Source organism: Crinia signifera, chromosome 4 (assembly GCF_055691185.1).
Source record: "Crinia signifera chromosome 4, ASM5569118v1, whole genome shotgun sequence".
NCBI classification, from domain to species: domain Eukaryota; kingdom Metazoa; phylum Chordata; class Amphibia; order Anura; family Myobatrachidae; genus Crinia; species Crinia signifera.
The window spans coordinates 289,383,311-289,402,692 of NC_139220.1; the positions used below are offsets into that span (position 1 = coordinate 289,383,311).

At 46.5% G+C, this 19,382-nt stretch overlaps 1 protein-coding gene across 1 annotated transcript in view; it reads left to right on the forward strand.

Moving 5' to 3' along the window:
- Nucleotides 1–5,436: 5,436 nt before the first annotated feature.
- LOC146072692 (adhesion G protein-coupled receptor E3-like) overlaps nucleotides 5,437–19,382 on the forward strand; it is a 208,316-nt gene continuing 194,370 nt past the window's right edge. The window contains exon 1 of the mRNA XM_083179887.1: nucleotides 5,437–6,033. Coding sequence (XP_083036013.1) covers nucleotides 5,982–6,033 — 52 coding nt within the window. The 5' untranslated portion in view covers nucleotides 5,437–5,981. The remainder of the gene's footprint in view (nucleotides 6,034–19,382) is intronic.

Genomic DNA, 19,382 nt, shown 5'->3' on the forward strand with positions numbered 1-19,382 from the left:
CACAGCTTACAAAATTGTTTTCATTTACTGTAGTTGGGCCAAAAGGTTATACCGAGGTAGCTGGATGACTAAACTAAGCGACAGCAGTCGGCATCACATACATGTGGACCTTACACTTCCAACCTGGAACATCTTGAAAGCAGAGCGGCACTGCAGGGGCAGACAGGGTGGCAGTTTAATAAACTATCCCAAAAAAAGAGAAATGCTCCAAAGAGCAATTACAAAGAGGTATCGGCCTTGTCATGACTGGTGGTAGCAGCTTCAGCACTTCTATCAGGTTGCTGATCTCCCACTATTTCCTCCTCCATCATCCTCCAAAAATGTGTTTTTATTTTATTTATTACTTTTATTTGTTTTTCTTAATTTACACTGGACACAGCCTGTCACACTGGACACAGCCCCTTGGACACTGGACACTGCCCCTGGACACAGCCCCTGGACACTGCCCCTGGACACTGGACACAGCCCGTCACCCTGGACACAGCCCCTGGACAATGGACACAGCCTCTGGATACAGCTCTTGTACACTGGACACAGCCTGTCACCCTGGACACAGCCCCTGGACAATGGACACAGCCTCTGGACACAGCTCTTGTACACTGGACACAGCCGTCACACTGGACATAGCCCCTGGACAATGGACACAGCCGTCACACTGGACACAGCCTCAGGACACAGCTCCTGTACACTGGACATAGCCTTCACACTGGACACTGCCCCTGGACACTGGACACAGCCCGTCACCCTGGACACAGCCCCTGGACAATGGACACAGCCCGTTACCCTGGACACAGCCCCTGGACACGGCCCCTGGACAATGGACACAGCCTCTGGACACCGCCCCGGGACACAGCTCCTGTACACTGGACACTGCCCCTGGACACAGCTCCTGTAAACTGGACACAACCCCTGTACACTGGACACAACCCCTGTACACAGCCCCTGTACACTGGACACAGCCCCTGTCACACTGGACACTGGATATATGTAGTCACACTGGACAATGTATATATGTCACACTGGACACTGGATATATGTCGTCACACTGGACAATGGATATATGTCGTCACACTGGACACAGGATATATGTTGTCACACTGGACACTGGATATATGTCGTCACACTGGACACAGGATATATGTCGTCACACTGGACAATGGATATATGTAACGCTGGACACAGGATATATGTCGTCACACTGGACACAGGATATATGTCGTCACACTGGACACAGGATATATGTCGTCACACTGGACACAGGATATGTCGTCAGTCGTCACACAGGACAGGACACAGGATATATGTCGTGAGTGACTTGTGACACTGGACAATGGATAAGATATAGGCCGTCACACTGGACACAGCCCCTTGTATTAATGCTGCCCCTGTACACAGTGTACTACTCAGCAGCACTGCAGCCCCTGTGTGTGAGCACTGCAGCACTGAGTTAGTTAGTTAAATCACAAAAAAAACACAGGGTTCAGGGCTAAATAAAATAAATCACAACACAGGGCTTAGGGCTAAATAAATCACATCAGGGCACGGGCCACAGGACAGCCCCTGGACAGTGGACACTGCAGCCCCTGCGTGTGAGCACTGCAGCACGACACAGGATATATGTCGTCACACTGGACACAGGATATATGTCGTCACACTGGACACAGGATATGTCGTCAGTCGTCACACAGGACAGGACACAGGATATATGTCGTGAGTGACTTGTGACACTGGACAATGGATAAGATATAGGCCGTCACACTGGACACAGCCCCTTGTATTAATGCTGCCCCTGTACACAGTGTACTACTCAGCAGCACTGCAGCCCCTGTGTGTGAGCACTGCAGCACTGAGTTAGTTAAATCACAAAAAAAACACAGGGTTCAGGGCTAAATAAAATAAATCACAACACAAGGCTTAGGGCTAAATAAATCACATCAGGGCATGGGCCACAGGACAGTGGACACTGCAGCCCCTGCGTGTGAGCACTGCAGCACCTTTTGTTAGTTAAATCACACTACAGGGCTCAGGCCACAAGTCTACAACACAGGGCAGTGAGGGCAGGTCACGGAGCACTGCACAGCACGGAGCACATGGCACGGAGCACAGCACAGGGAAGTGAGGGCAGGTCACGGAGCACAGCACAGCACGGAGCACATGGCACGGAGCACAGCACAGGGCAGTGAGGGCACAGGTCAGGTCACGGAGCACATGGCACAGAGCACAGCACGGAGCACACGGAGCTTCCCAACCACCCTCTTCCCTCTCCAAGATTGGAGTGAAGATGGCGGGCGCGCGTGCGTCTTTTATAAGATCCCGCTCCCGCGAGAATCCGACAGCGCGATGATGACGTTCGGCCTCGTTATTGGTCCGGAATTCAGGCGGGAACACCCGAGCCGGCTCGGATCTGGCCCGGATCCCCGATATTCGGATCTGTCGGATCTCGGGGATCCGGACCCGCTCATCTCTAATTATATCTACAGTATACCATGCAACAGGTGTAAAAATATATTCAATTTATTAAAGTAAAATCAATACAGTAAACATTAAAAGAAAATAAATTAATTTGCTAAATAGCAATGTTAAAGACTTGTGTAAGCAAGGATATTCACCCAGAGTCCAGAAGGAATAGTGTCCGGTGTCTGTTCCTATGATGCTTCATTTAGATACATCCCAAATATTGGAGGCCGATTTCTATAGCAGGGACTTTGTGGGAGATGCTGTATTTTCCTGTCCAGGGAACACCTGCTGGCATAGAGTTCTACCTGGTGAAGAGGTGATTTTGAGTCCCAATAATCCACGGCTGCTGGGGTGATTGTGGAAGCTGGTCCGGGCACAGGTGATGGAGGCAAATTTGGAGTCCAGGTGGTGGGTGTCCTTTGCTGTGTTACCCCTTAAAATAAAATACTGAAAAACAGTACTTTATCGATGCTATAGCCATCTATGTTTGCGATCTATGTATGTCGATGGTGATAGTGCAAATGACCATCGATGGTAGCATACTAAGTATGTATGACCATCGATGGCCATCCCTTTTATTTGACTGACTGGCCATGTGACAATCAGAACCTGAGGCGGGGCTTTACAGTGTCAGCGGTGGAGCTATGCTCCATGTCCAAGCCCCTTGGGTAAGAAAAAAACCTGTTAAGTAATGGTTTGACATCGATTGCAAAACTATTCTACATCGGTCAAAAACCATTGATGATTTTGCAGTGTCCATCCCTACACTGCAGCCCAGCACACAGCAGCATGTGCTTGGTAGAGAAGTTGCTGCTGCCAGGTAACAGGGGCCCCACAGGGCCCCTCCATCAGAACTGGTCCTGGGTAATAATTTCCCCCTCCCCCTCTCTTGGCACCACTGATTGCAATATCATCACTACTACAATAGTCTATTTTCTAGGTCTGATCTTCTGTATATTTCCCTTACAGACAAGCAAATGCTGCATCTCCTCAGAGTTACTGCTAACAGATATGTTAGAGGGGTGTAGGGGTGGTGCGGTGTGGTGCTTGCTGCATGCTGCAGTGCAGGTGTAACCGGACCACTTAACTGGCTCCACACCCTCTCACCTCCATGAACCACGATCCTTGAAGACTTTGGCACCCGGACACGAATACCTAGGAGGAAGGAGAGGTGACGAGCACAGTTCCTCCTTAGCACAGACCGATGCGCCCCCCCCCCCGTCTCACAACGTCTCTACAACAGGAAGCTCCGGGCTCCAGGGAGCGTCATCATCGGCACGCAGCCTCAGAACCCGGAGTGCCACCTATTGGCACTTGCGCACCTAGGTGATGAGTTGACTTGCGTGGGGGTACAAGGTCCACTTACGCCCTTAAGAAAGAAGGAAGGGATATAGGCAGAGACAGACACACAGAGGTACAGGATGACACTCACCATCCTCACTCTTGTACTGGGCCCCACAGTTCTCCTCACAGGTCCCTGTAAGGAGACAGAAACACTAGACACGTGCAGAGCCTAACACAACCTAAACGTGGCACGACTACTTTAACTACAACACAAAGCCTTAGAACTAAGTGTGTGTGGTGTGACGCAACTACAGTATTACCAACAACCTAAACAACTTTGCTCTGCACAAACACAATATACAAACAGTACAAGACTTTACCACCAAACAATCCCTTCAAACCTCTGACTAACTTTTGATGTTACCTAGCTATAGCTGGCCTAGCATACGCACACTCTAAAATGTTCCCGTTAGCTATTTGGGGACCCAAGAGGGGACTGCCACAGGGGCGTAACTATAACACCACAGCCCCCATGACCGCGGGGGGGGGGGGGGGGGGGGGGCGCTATGCATGTGCGGGCGCCGGGGGCTGCAGTGCTATAGTTACGTTACACCCCGCCGCACGCCGCACCAACCCCCCCATCCCCAGTATTTACCTGTGTTCAGTATGCGCTGGTCCGGTCCCGGCTCCCTTCTTCTGCTGAGAACCACCACAAAATGGCCGCCCCCATATAGCACACAGTTCTCTGAAACTGTCTGCTGTATGGGGGCGGACATTTTGTGGTGGTCCTCATAGCAGAAGAAGGGAGCCGTGACCAGCGCGTACTGAACCTAGGTAAGACTGCGGGGGTTGGTGCGGCGGGGCGGGTGAGTGGCTGGGCCGAGAGGGCCTGACTAATATGCCAACAGGCCAAGAGGGCCTGACTATGCCCACGGGCCAAATGCCCGAACACATGGTGGTCCAGGGGGATGTGGGGTAGGTGGTCAATGGCCTACCTGCTTTTGGGAGAGGCCGCGGGGGGGAACTTCGTTAGCTCTTTTGCATTCCTCCCCATCTGGCCTCCAGGAGCTGCCATTTTCTTTCTTCTGCCACTGGCCCATACTGGCCAGTGGCGGCGCCGCTTCTTCTCCTCGTCCAGGAGGTGCCGGAGATCTTCTTTCTTGATCCCAGCGTCCTCTGGTCTCTGCCACCTTCCAGCTTCTCCCTCCCGGTGGGACAGATGCCGGACACAACCTAAATGTGGCACGACTACTTTAACTACAACACAAAGTAGAATGGCATGGCAAGCGCTGATTGGCTCACCACGACAGTCTGCCATTGGCTCCCGATACGGGAGCCCTGATTGGCTCCCGAATGGCAGGAGGTTCAAACCGCTGCGAGCGGCGCTCTGGATTGGCGGCCGCTCCCCACTGCACCCATACTGTTGGCTCAGGGATCAGACAGCTGATCTCTGCGCTGGGGGAAGCTGCATCTGGTGCAGGACACAGCTCCACCTCCCCCTGTGGCCGCTGCTGCTCCGGTGCTGAGAGCATGGAAGCTGTCCTGGCACTGGGGCAAAATACTACAGATACATTTTCCTTTTCTTGTTTTGTTCTCTCTGTTGCTGTCCACCGCCCCTTCCATCTCACACCAGTGATTCTTACATTACTCCCCCATATGCTCACTCACTTCCTCTTCCCCAGAATCAGAGACAGAGCATCGTGCTGGGAGAGCGCTCCAGTCAGCAGTACAGACAATACTACAGTGTACTTCATACAGGCAGCGCAGAGAATTATTACTGCAGGGAGTATAGATCCCAAATACACAGAGATCCTGGGCTTCCTAAATCCTACAGGTTACCCCTAAATTCTGCTGATAGAGTTACAGGACAGCTAAGTGACTTATTACAGGCAGTAAGGGCAGATAAGGAAGAAGCACATACGAAACATAGGTAATACATCATAGAGGCATTTAAAATATAGTGGGGCAGATGTATTAAGCCTTAACAAGAGATAAATTCAAGGGTGATAAAGACTAGAGAGATAAATGTCCAGCCAATCAGCTCCTTACTGACTTTTTTCAACCACAGCCTGTAACATGGCAACTACGATATGATTGGCTGGACGTTTATCAGAGGCAGAGGAACGGAGTATAACACTGAGGATAACACAGGAAATGTAAGTAGCACATACAGTAGCTCAGAGAACAACTGCTACCTAATCCCCAGGATACTACGCTGGAGCATATAGCAGAGAGGAAAGATGCACATCTACTGGAATATCGGGATTTCCCTGCTGATTTATTGGTTGTCTGGTAATAATCTATGTTTGTCTGTCTATAATAGTGATATATTGGGGCTGTAACAACAGAGCAGTGTAATGATGTACTGTGATATACTGTATGCTGTATATTCTCTAGGGGTCACTGAGACTGGAACATATGGGCTCATGTGGATCATCGTTGCTGCCCTATACACTGCCTCCACCGAGATTACCGGCATTGTGAAGCAGGGGCCAGGACCACAATGATACAGTTGAAAACATACTTGCCATATTTGCTAATGAAGTGGGGTGCTCTTTACATCATTAGGCCTGGTCCCCACCTTTGCCATAATTTGTGGGTTTGCAATCAGGGGGTAAGACTAAAGTGATAAACCTGCCACATTCCCTAAGCATCTGAGTTTCCCCAGGTGTGTGCGTGTGTGTGTGTGTGTGTGTGTGTGTGTGTGTGTGTGTGTGGGGGGGGGTTATTGTACAGGATGTGCGAAATCTTCCAACTCTACTGCAGGTGTGAGGGGGCTACCTTAAAAATTGGGAATCTCCACTAACTTGCAGCAGAGTAGGCAATTATGAATTATTTACGAGTTATGTAAAATGTTACCTAGACTGCACTTATTTATTTATCATATATTAACAGTTTCTTATATAGCGCAGCATATTCCGTTGCGCTTTACAAAGGAGACAGTGATACAACAAACAGGGTATTTACAGACAGTCAAAAGGTAGGAGGGCCCTGCTCGCAAGCTTACAATCTATAGGGAAATAGGCATTGATACATAAGGATAGATACTGTGTTCCTTATTGCATCGATTCCACCAGAACGCAAGGTTCTATGACTGGTTCTGGAATTTGATAAGCTTGCCTGAAGAGATGAGTCTTCAGGGAACCCTTATAGGTTTGGAGACTGGAGGAGAGTCTTATTGTGCTTGGGAGGGCATTCCACAGAGTGGGTGCAGCCCGAAGAAAGTCCTGCAGTCGGGAATGGGAGCGAGTAATGAGTGTGGATGAGAGACGCAGATTTTGGGAGGAGCGTAGAGGTCTTGTTGGATGATATTTTGAGATAAGAGAAGATATGTATGTTGTTGTAGTATGGTTTATGGTTTTGTGTGTAAGTAAAATAATTTTGTATTGAGTACGGTAGAATACAGGTAACCAAAGAAGTGACTGACAGAGTAGCTTTGCAGACGATGAACATCTGGCTAGGAAGATTAGCCTTGCAGCTGCATTCATAATGGACTGTAGTGGTGAGAGTCTGTATTGGGGAAGGCCAATAAGGAGACTATTGCAATAATCAATGTGTGAGATAATGAGGTCATGGATTAGAGTTTTTTGCAGTGTCTTGTGTAAGGTAAGTGCAAATTTTAAATGTTTTTTAGGTGCATGTGGCATGATTTTGAGAGAGATTGAATGTGCAGTACAAAGGAAAGTTCAGAGTCCAGGATAACACCTAGGCAGCGAGTTTGAGAGGTAGGAGTGATTGTCATCTTCTGAATAGCGATAGAGATATTAGGTTGGTAACTACTATTTATTGACGGAAATATAATTAATTCTGTTTTTGAGATATTAAGGTTGAGGTGGCGAGATTACATCCAGGATTAAACAGCAGAAAGACATTCAGAGACATGGCTCAATACAGGTAGGGACAGGTCCTGGGAGGATAGGTAGAGCTGAGTATCATCCGCATACATATGATACTGAAATCCAAAGGAGCTGATTAGTTTGCTAAGAGATGAGGCATAGATTGAGAAAAGCAGAGGACCTAAAACTGAACCCTGAGGTACTCCAACTGAAAGAGGTAGCGAAGTGGAGGTAGAATCAGAGAAATGAACACTAATGGAGCGGTTAGGATGAGAACCAAGAGAGGGCTGTGTCTTTATGACCTAGGGATTGTAGTGTTTGTATGAGAAATGTGTGGTCAACAGTGTCAAAAGGAGCAGCGAGATCTAGAAAAATTAGTAGTAAATAGTGGCCTTTAGACTTAGCAGTGACCAGATCATTCACAACTTTAGTCAGTGCTGTCTCTGTGGAGTGTTGGGCACGAAAGCCTGACTGAAGCGGGTCCAGTAAGTTGTGAGAGTTAAGAAAGCATGTGAGGCGAGTGTAGGCAAGTCTTTCAAGTAGTTTGGAGGTGCATAGAAGTTGAGAAATGGGACGGTAGTTTGAGAGAGAGAGCTTGGATCAGAATGTTTTTCCAGAATCAGAGTAATAACTGCATGTTTGAACAATGAAGGAAAGATACCAGTAGAGAAAGAGAGGTTACATATTTTAGTTAAGATTGGGATAAGAACAGGAGACAGAGATTTACTTATTTGTGAGGGTATAGGGTCAAGAGGAGAGGTAGTAGAGTGAGAGGAAGAGAAAAGTGCAGATACTTCATCTTCATTCGTGGGATCAAATGAAGTAAATTCGTCAGAGGGCTCAGGTATGGAATTGAGCAGATCACCAACTGAGTTGGAGCATACCAATTCTTGGCCATGCACCATTTTAGTTGCCCTTCTCTGTACAGTCTCTAATGTATTTATATCCTTCTGAAGATATGGCCTCCAGAACTGGACACAGTATTCCAGATGGGGCCGTACCAATGACCTATAAAGTGGCATCATTACTTCTTTTTTTCTGCTACTGATTCCTCTCCCTATGCAACCAAGCATCTGATTAGCCTTCCTCATTGCTTTGCTACATTGCTTTCCTGCCTTCAAGGCACTTGAAATAGGGACTCCTACAGTAGATCTCTTTCCTCCTCAGTAGTTTCCATTATAGTACCCAGGGCCGGATTAACAATGGGCCTGATGGAGCTACAGCTCCAGGCCCACTCTCCAAATAGGCCCATTTTATAGATGAGGACTAGGGCTTTCCAACAAGACCAGCCCCAAGTCACTAGCAGTCCGGGAACCGGAGATACTGCCGGGCAAAGCTAGAACGTTTTCCTCATAGGATAACATGGGACCCGCTAATTCTGACCCCCACCCCCTGGCATCACAGAAGCTCGAAGTTGATCTCAATCGAAACCAAATCGCTGGGCCTTCAATCTGATACCAGGTTGGTTGATATGGGTTAATTGTTTCCAGAGATATTGCGGGTAAACCGATATTGTAATTTCATGGCTGCTCATGTTCTTTGAGGGCAGATTTCTCTGGAACCAAATGGCCCAGTTACATGGGACCAAAACCATTTGAAGCCCACCTAAAAGTTCTTCAATGTGACACTGGTCCCATGTAAATAGGTCAGTTGGTTCTGAAGATATAGCCGGTTAAATGGGGAGGAGGGGGGTGATTTTCTCTCCTCTTCACACCAGGATCATGCAGGGACATTCCTGAGCTGGTCCCTTTTACACCAGTAAAAGGGACCAGCCAGGGAATGTCCCTGCATGATCCTGGGACCATATTCCCGGGTAAGTCCCTGCATTTTCTGGTGTGAAAGGGGTATTATTTCAAATAGACAGGGCCTGCAGTGCTCTGAATACCATTGGGCAGCCCCCTGCTCTCTGCCCGGCTGTAATGGGCATTATGGTGTAAATGTTTTTGTCCCTGGTTGTGAAGCATATTCTGAATTTCGGCTCAATCCATTTGGTATAGTGTTTATTTTGGCTCAATCCATATTTATATATAAAATTAGTTGAAAGCATAAAGACACACCCATGAGCAGACCACCCAACCAGAACACTGGTCACGCCCCCCCACATTATTAGGTGCTGGACACAACCCCTATTATTGCACATAATAGGCCCTTGATAATTTTCAGCTCCAGGCCCATTTAGACCTTAATCTGGCACTGATAGTACCCTTGATACTATATTGAGCTTTTGGGTTTTTGAGTCCCAAGTGCATCATTTTTCATTTTTTAGCATTAAACTGTAGTTGCCATGCTCTTGACCAATTCTCAAGTTTACCTAGATCATCAGTCATTTGATTTACCCCTCCTGGTGTGCCTACTCTGTTGCATATCTTTGTGTCATCTGCAAAAAGGCATACTTTCCCTTCAATACCATTTGCAATGTCACTAACAAAGATATTAAAGAGCACTGGTCCAAGTACAGATCCCTGGGGTACTCCACTGGTAACATGTCCCTCCATATAATGCACTCCATTTGCTACAACTGCCTGTTTCCTATCCTGCAACCAGGTGCTTATCCATTCAATTGTTTTATAATACAATCGCACACTTTCAAGTTTATTTAGCAGTCTGCGATGTGGGACAGTGTCAAATGCCTTACTAAAGTCTAGATATGCCACATCTACAGCCCCCCCTTCATCTATTATTTTGGTCACGTACTCAAAAAAGTCAATAAGATTTGTTTGACATGATCTCCCTGCATTAAAACCATGCTGTTTTGGATCCTGTAAGTTGTTTACATTAAGATATTCCACTATTCATTCTTTTAATAGTGTTTCCATTAATTCCCCTACTACTGATGTAGTGCTCACTGGTCTGTAGTTACTTGCTTCTTCTTTGCTTCCACTTTTGTGCATTTGCTCTTTTACAGTCCTCTGGAACTGCACCTGTATCTAGTGACTGCTTGAATAAATCTGTGGTACTTGTTTAGTTTCACGGCAGCAGCGTCCCTGGGGTACTCCACTGGTAACATGTCCCTCAATAGAATGCACTCCATTTACTACAACTGTCTGTTTCCTATCCTGCATCCAGGTGCTTATCCATTTAATTGTTTTACAATCCAATCCCACACTTTCAAGTTTATTTAGCAGTCTGCGATGTGGGACAGTGTCAAATGCCTTACTAAAGTTTAGATATGCCACATCTACAGCCCCCCCTTCATCTATTATTTTGGTCACAGTCAAAAAAGCCAATAAGATTTTTTTGGCATGATCTCTCTGCAGTAAAACCATGCTGTTTTGGATCCTGTAAGTTGTTTAATTTAAGATATTCCACTATTCATTCTTTTAATAGTGTTTCCATTAATTTCTCTACTACTGATGTAATGCTCACTGGTCTGTAGTTACTTGCTTCTTCTTTGCTTCCGCTTTTGTGCAGTGGAACTACATTTGCTCTTTTCCAGTCCTCTGAAACTGCACCTATATTAGTGACTGGTTGAATAAATCTGTGGTACTTGTTTAGTTTCATGGCAGCAGCGTCTCAGTCGCAGCAGCGTATGTGTCCCCTTGCGGGGCTCGATTCGCTCACCCACACTGCGGGCTCGGTGGCTCGCTGCACTCGCCACACTATCTAAATTCAGCTCCATGCCAACGTGAATAGTGGGGGATAGTGCCAACTATTCACGTTGGCATGGACTTTATTTTACAAAGTTTGCTGAGCGCCGAACCCGGAAGTAGCGGGCGGCCATGCTGCTGCCGTGAAACTAATCAAGTACCAAATCTGTTAAGGGCGCTACCAGCACACCTTTTAGTATCCTTGGATGCATTCCGTCTGGCCCCATTGATTTATCCACTTTCAATCTTGAAAGTTCTGTTAGGACTTTCTCCTTAGTAAATGTACTTACCTTATTTTTATGAATGTCCTTGGGCCTGGTAAGGCAGTGGCGTTTCCCATCCCAGCTGTCTGACTCTGAAAATTTCAGCAACATGCTGGAAGCAATGTGGATGGACTATAAACTCAGTAATGTACAGGCGGAAGAGGAGACCCCTCTCCTATTCTGGCAGGCTTCGAAACCGGTCATCAGAGGCTCTATCATTTCATACACTTCTAAACACAAAAAGGAAACCCAAAAGTTATATCTGGAATCCTAAACCAGGTTGACCGAGGCCTACCAGTTCTTTAAAAAAGGACCCCACGAGAGATAACAGGGCCAAATATGAAGAGCAGAAATCACTTTTTGACATTCCACTAACTAAAATAGAATCCAAACTCACATTTCTCTCCCAAGCTAGGTTCCACAAACATGGTAATAGAGCAAGTAGGCTCATGTCAAATCTACTGCGGGGCCAACACCCCCCCTCCACCATACAAGCCCTTCAAAAAGCGGATGGTACAGTGGTACACTCCAGATCTCAAATAGCAGAAACCCTACATGCTTTTTATGGAAAATTATACTCCCAGCCCCAAATAGATTCACGGCAGAAGGAGATATTCTGGGAATCCCTAACACACCCAACACTAGACGAGGACTCCTCGCAATCGCTAACAGTTCCAATAACAGAGGAAGAGATCTTGGCTACCATTAAAACCCTGGAAAATCACCAGGCCCAGGTGGGCTATCTAATGAGTATTACAAACTCTTAGCCCCCAAACTAATCAAACCCCTATGTGCTCTCTATAACGCAATATTACAAGGCACTCCCCCCCACTATACTTAAACTCAGCTATATTAAAAATCTTACATAAACCAGGCAGAGACCCTCTTCTCCCGGGATCTTATAGACCCATTTCCCTCCTAAATACCGACTATAAAATCTGCACAAAACTCCTGGCAGACAGACTTAAGCTTAAACTCCCCTCTCTGGTCCATTCCGACCAAACTGGCTTTGTATGGGGACGTCATTCAGTACTTAATGTTCGCAAGGCCCTTACAGTAATGCAGTGGGTAGAGTCGGTCGGGGCCACGGGTCCACATGCCCTGCTCTGTCTTGACGCGGAAAAGGCATTTGACCTAGTCACATGGGACCATCTATTTAATACCATGGGACGGTTTGGACTCCCGACCGACTTTATCCATAAAATTCAATCATTATATGCCAACTCCACCTCCCAGATATTGACAAACAACTACCTCTCTGCCTCACTCCCACTCTCTAGGGCAGGGCTGGGCAACACCGTCCCTCCAGATGTTGTACTACACATCTCCGCATGCCTTGCATCAGTTTCAGCATGGCCACATAGCAAAACTAATGCAAAGCATCCTGGGATGTGTAGTTCATCAACATCTGGAGGGCAGGTGTTGCCCAGCCCTGCTCTAGGAGGACAAGACAGGGCTGCCCCTTGTCACCATTGCTATTCGCCCTAGCAATTAAACCCCTAGCAATAGCACTGAGAACTTCCCAAGACTTTAAAGGAATAATGGTAAATACCTCAGCGGTAAAGATAAGCCTCTTCGCTGATGATATCCTATTATTCATATCCGATCCCACTACCTCCATTCCTGCCATACAGAAGATGATATCCCAATTTTCCCAGTTTTCAGGATTTCGAGTGAATTATGACAAGTCTCGCCTGCTGCCCCTCCATTCTTCTCTTGTCTATTTTCACTTCCCTTCCTTCACATCGCAGTTCACAGTATGCCACTCCACCCTTAAATATTTGGGTGTTCTAATCCCTAATAAATTAGATGACCTTTACACTGTTAACTTCCCTCCCTCATACGTAGCGATTGAAAAGCAGCTTGCTGGCTGGATGACACTCCCACTATCACTAGCGGGTAGAATAACCGTCATAAAGTCGGTAGCATTCCCCAAACTCTCCTACCTGCTACAAATGCTGTCGCTACAGCTGAAAAAAGCAGACCTGCAGAAATTTAGGTCACTATTCATAAAATTCGCCTGGGCGGGCAAAAAGCCTCGCCAGGCCTTCTCACTAGCCTCCCATTTTCAATAAATAACTGACTGGTTTGTGGGTAGATCTGAGTATACAGCCCCCACTCTGGAAGGACCGTTATTCCAATCATATTCTCCGGCAGCACTACTCCATGACCCGGTCAGAATGATACCCAAGCAGATCAGAGAGTCTATTCTTTTCGGGGACACTTACAGATCATGGAAAAAAATAAACAGAATATTACATAGGAAGCCTGCTTACTCATCTTTCACCACTCTGTGGGGAAACCCCCAATTTATTCCAGGCCTGGAAAACGCAGAGTTCAATGTATGGCAGGATAAAGGAATCACTAATATCCGCAAGGTCTTTGATCCATAGGAGATCTCCCTCTATCTTAGCATTAAAGAAGACAATACTTAACGTACTGTTCTATGAAAGACAGGCCATGATATCTGATTTGGAAAAGGGAGCACCACAATTTTATAAAAAATGGGAATTATATATCTTGAGTCAAGACCAATCGACTCATCGCGTATACAAAAAATCTTTGAGTCCACCTCCTGGTATCTCTTGAGGCAAATAGCCACATAGGGGAAATACAGATGGATATTTGTACAGATGATGGATGACGAGATGTGGACTTCTGGGTTGCGAAACCTAAATATAGTTCTGCCATGATTCTCCCCCCCCCCCGCCAACTCTATCCTCCCACCCACCTCCCTTGTCTTTCAGTGTGATGTGTTAATGCGATAAGTTAGTATTTTTCACTGTTGATGTCAGTTGAGATGCCAGACGGAGATTATTTGATTTGTGTTACCCATTCTCAGGACGAAACCTTTCCTGTCATATTACAACGTGACACTTGGTCAGCTCAAAAAATATATGTTATACCAGGAAATGGGAAAAAACTCTCAGACACATAAATTGATGTATGAACATACTCTTTATTAGCTCATCTTTCTATCCTCCTTTCCTTCTTTCTTTCTCTCCTACTCTCTTCCTAGGAATGTTTTCATTGCATTCACAACCTCTTAGTACTCAGTAATTGAACAAAACTCATCGAATGAGTGAAAATTGATAAAGAGGGTCCTGAAAGTAATAAGAAAGTGATAAAATTAGAATTCCAAAAATTAATCTCCTGATCGCATTGTTAATCTCAAGAAATGTTTGATATATATAACTTGTATGCATCAATTGTGAAATATATTTTGCAAAATAAAAATTGTTTAAAAAAAAAGGAACATTTCATTATTCGTTCCTCAAACCTGCTATTAATGGCTCTTCCTCTACTAAAAGGCCTTCTTCTCTTCTAGCACGGGGACAAAAGGAATTTATTGTAGAAAAGGTACTCGACTCCAAGATTGTGCAGGGTCGTATGTACTTTCTGGTGCATTGGAGGGGTTATGGCCCGGAGGAGCGTTCATGGGTTTGCAGTTGCGATCTTCATTCCCCAGACTCATCCGGTCTTTTTTCTCCCAGTTCCCCGATAAGCCTGGTGGTAGGGGTTCGTTGACCCCTCGTCAGAGGGGGGGTACTGTTAGCAAAGTAACCTGAGCGCAGCTGACACTCCGGTTCGGGTTTTTTGCTGTTGCAGTGGTGACAGGCAGTCTGTTCACAGCAGGGAATCCAGCAATGGTTTTGTGCTCACAGTCTGTGATGTCTGAGTGGGGCATGGCTGCACCTGCTATATAAACCTTCATCTCAGGCTAGGCAGGTGCTGCAGAATCCTAGTCAAATAGCCAGTCAGCCTTGTCCTGTGCCTAGTTAGTTTCTAGCAATTGTATTGTATGTTGATTACAGTAATATAGGTCTTGGAGTTTGCATCTGTGCGCCTTGATCCAGACCTAGCCGTAATCAGGAGTTGGGACTGTAACTGCTGGGTCCCTGTACTACCTTGTGGATCCAGCTAGGTTGCTGTTACACTCTCTCATTTCCTGTGAAACCTCTCTCACTGTGCAGCTCTCACTGGTGTCAGCTTGGTGGCAGCTAGCTGAACCTGTGTGCTGCAGGTGAGGTCAGGTCCTGATATCTTACCCTTTCCCTCAGTGCAGAGCCCATGGGTGTCAGCTTGGTGTCAGCTAGCTGAACCCGTGTACTGCAAGCGAGGGGTACGGGTTTAGGATATTTTCCTATGGTCTTCTTCATCTCTGACCAAGGAATCTATAGGCCTCCCTCTGTAGTACCCTGTTGGGACTGAGGTTGCCTATAGCAACAAGTAGACTTTATGTGGACTTTATTCTGGTTCGGGCGGCCAAACGTACGTATGTTCCGCATCACCGTACATTTCCCGTACGCGGGCGGTAAGCGAAAGTCCACCCACAAAACATCCACATACGGACGGTCACAAAGACCGACAAAGGGGAGTGGCGTACACTTTAGCGTACGCCACCGTACACGGACGGATCTCCTCAGACACCGATAACTGGCGTACAATAGAGCCTACGCCAACGTTTATGGACGGGTCTCCTCCGCTATCACACCGACAGCTTATGGCTGTCTGAGCGTAAAGCCACTATGCACGGACGGGTCTCGCCTGTTTTCAATGGAAACCCATCGTGAGAGTGAGCGTACGTCTGTGCACGCTGACATACCCTTCACATATTTGGCCCTGCTAATCTAGCCTTTCAACTATGATTAAGACAATTAAATGAATTATTCTAATTGTTAATCAATTATTGTTTTCTATTACCTCAATTGTCTACCTTAATGAACAGCCTAATAATAATACATTTTAACCCTCCTTACATGTATATTTATTATGTTCTAATGTTGCATTTTAATCACTATCTAAGTGTCCCCACATTGCTTTTACTTTTAAATAAAGTTATGTTGGTGTTTGTGTGTGTATGTACTAAATTATGTCCATAATTAGTTTGATCCGAATTTTTAACATGTATACCTACCCTGATGTTATGTGTGATGTTTTAATCTACCAACATTAAACATTCATGCATTTTCACTATGTGTTATTTAACTCTAAAAAAACACACATTCACACATCAATCGTTACCCCTCACCTCAAATTACAAATATAAGTTACATTACACATCTGTATGTACCTGCCCTTACAAACCCTCTAACATATTTATGAATAAAAACACAGGCAACTTCTAACTGTAACACTTTTATTTATAACAAAACTGAAGGGGGGGGGGGGGGGGGGGGGGTTTGTGTTAAAGTAGGGCCTCCAATCGGGTAAACAGATTTTGCAGATATAGCAATTTCTTGCATTATGAAGGGAAAAAAAAAAACATTATAATTAATATATAATAGACACAAATGTTTGTTGTATTTGAACATAATAAGAAGTTGTGAGTTAAGTGTGAAGGCCACATACATTTTTCTACTACATTTAAGATGGGTATGCTGTAAAACACAGTACTAAATACTATTCTGTGGACACACACATACAGTACATATTACATAACATTAATTAATTTCCTCCTTCTTGGATGAATGTATGCTGTATCACAATTGGGAGGTTTGTGCTGGTGGAATCACCTCAAACCTCACAATTAGGGAAGCCAATCCCGGGGTATTTTTTCAATCCCGGAATTCGGGATTGAAAAATGCCCAATCCCGGGATCCCCGAGATCCCGGGATTGGCTTCCCTACTATTAAAAACCCACCTCGGCAAACCGCATATTTACTTACAGATGCGTGGTGCGGCCGGGTGGGTGGGCGAGCTGGGGTGAAGGAGCCCGGGCTGGTCCGCTGGTGGCATGGTGTGCCGGCAGGTCCGCTGCTGGGTGGGCGGCTGGTCCGGGGACAGGGCGGCTGGGCAGGCTGTTCCGGGGACAGGATGGAGGCAGACAGCCTGTGCGGCCTGCGCAGCGTGACCTCTGACGTCGTCACGCTGCGCAGAGCCGCGCTGCCCGGGACGGGAGAAGCCGGGCAGCTGCTGAGCACCCGCTCAGACGCTGCCCGGCATTAGACTGCGCATGCACAGTCTAATCCCGAAATCCCAGGATTGGAAACTCCAATCCCGGGATTGAAATCCCGGTGTTTTGGGGGCCAAATCCCAGGATCCCGCGGATCCCGATCCCGGGATTGGCCACCCTACTCACAATTAACCTGTGCTATTTAAGGGTAATGACATTGTCGCTGCTTAAGCAGTCCTGACTATTTTAAAATGTCGACATTGGTGTACAAATTATAGGCCTAGAGCTTCTTGTGAAAAGCATGCATCCGCATGGCCTCACACACTATAAACAAACCAATCTAGAAATTAATGTTGAACATCATGCTGGAAAGTGTAGTTACACAACCCCTGGTCCCACATAACTTCTACAACACTACTGTATGATATGTCATTGGAGGTACTGTTATGTCAATTACTCAAGGGGTGAGGCGTGGACACACTCTGAAAATACACCAAGGGGACCTTTGTTCCTGGAGGAGGACAGGCCACAGCTATGGCTCTCACTGCATTGATATGTTGCATCTACTGATGATGTTGGATACACATATGTGGATGTTGTGATTGCTTATGTGTAAAAATGTGTATGTAAACATTTGGCACATTGTTTACTTACGGCTACTTGTGCCATCCTGTTCTTCACTGGATGGGTGTCCAGTAGCAGATTCCTGGCTGGGGGTGGGTGACTGGCTGGGGGCAGATGCCTGGCTGGGGGCAGATGCCTGGCTGGGGGTGGGTGACTGGCTGGGGGCAGATGCCAGGCTGGGGGCAGATGCCTGGCTGGGGGTGGGAGAGTGGCTGGGGGCAAATGCCTGGCTTGGGGTGATAGAGTGGCTGGGGGTGGGAGAGTGGCTGGGGGCAGATGCCTGACTGGGGTGGGAGAGTGGCTGGGGGTGGGAGAGTGGCTGGGGGTGGGAGAGTGGCTGGGGGAAGGAGTCTGGCTGGGGGTGGGAGAGTGGCTGCTTGAAGTTGAGGGGGAGATGTTGTGGGTACCAGCAGAACTCAAGGTGTTCTCCTCCAAATCCGCCTCCTGCAGCTGGGCCTCCTGCAGCTGGGCCTCCTGCAACTGGGCCTCCTCTCTGGCCCTCATGCGTGCCCTTGCGCGTGCTGAAATATTCATGTTGATGGTATAGAAAATGAAGGTTGTGTTTCATGAAAAGGAGAGAAAGCAAAAATAAAATTAGTCATGGTCATATAAATATAAATGACACATTTTCATTTGTCTTTAAAATTTTACATCATAATTATTAGATCTGCTACACACCAAATCAGACCTTATCCATATACACCCCTATACACCCCTATACACCCACATACTCATGCACATTTTAAAAGTAATTACTCAAACCATTGCTAAAAAACGCATACATATTTGTGAAAAAAAATATACTTACATCGGCTAATATGCCACCGAAGTGTGCATAGAAGCACTGGCTGCCGGCGGCGCAGGTCCGACCAGCGCCGCTCCACCTGCCCCAGGCTTCTCTGGATGTGGGTCCTGGCGTAAATTAAGCACCGGGCAGCGTTATACGCCCAGCGCTTCTCCATATTGGAGACATAAGTGCCCCTGGCACCCAGGCGACGGTCCATTACATAGACCAAGGCCAGCAGTTCCGCATTTGAAAATGGGGCAGCCTGTGTCAAAGACATATTGGCAGTGGCACAGTTATTAATTGCAGGTACATATATAACTTTTGGTGGTTGCTGATTGGACGAAAACCTAGTTTTTTTATTGTTAACTTTATCAATCCATCTTACATTAACAATATGTATGCGAATAAAAACTTTTGCGGACCGTTCCGATATGCACTCCAGAACATACATTATGCATTCAATGTAGGGAGACACGTACTGCATATACAGTGTGCAAAAAATTATACACACAACCATGCACTAATACACACGCTTATAACAACGCACATACAACATGTTGGTGTATGACAAATTAATACTCATAACAAATGTAAGGAAAGCATTGAACGTTGGTATGTTTTTAAATTTGTTTAAGAAAGCATACACGT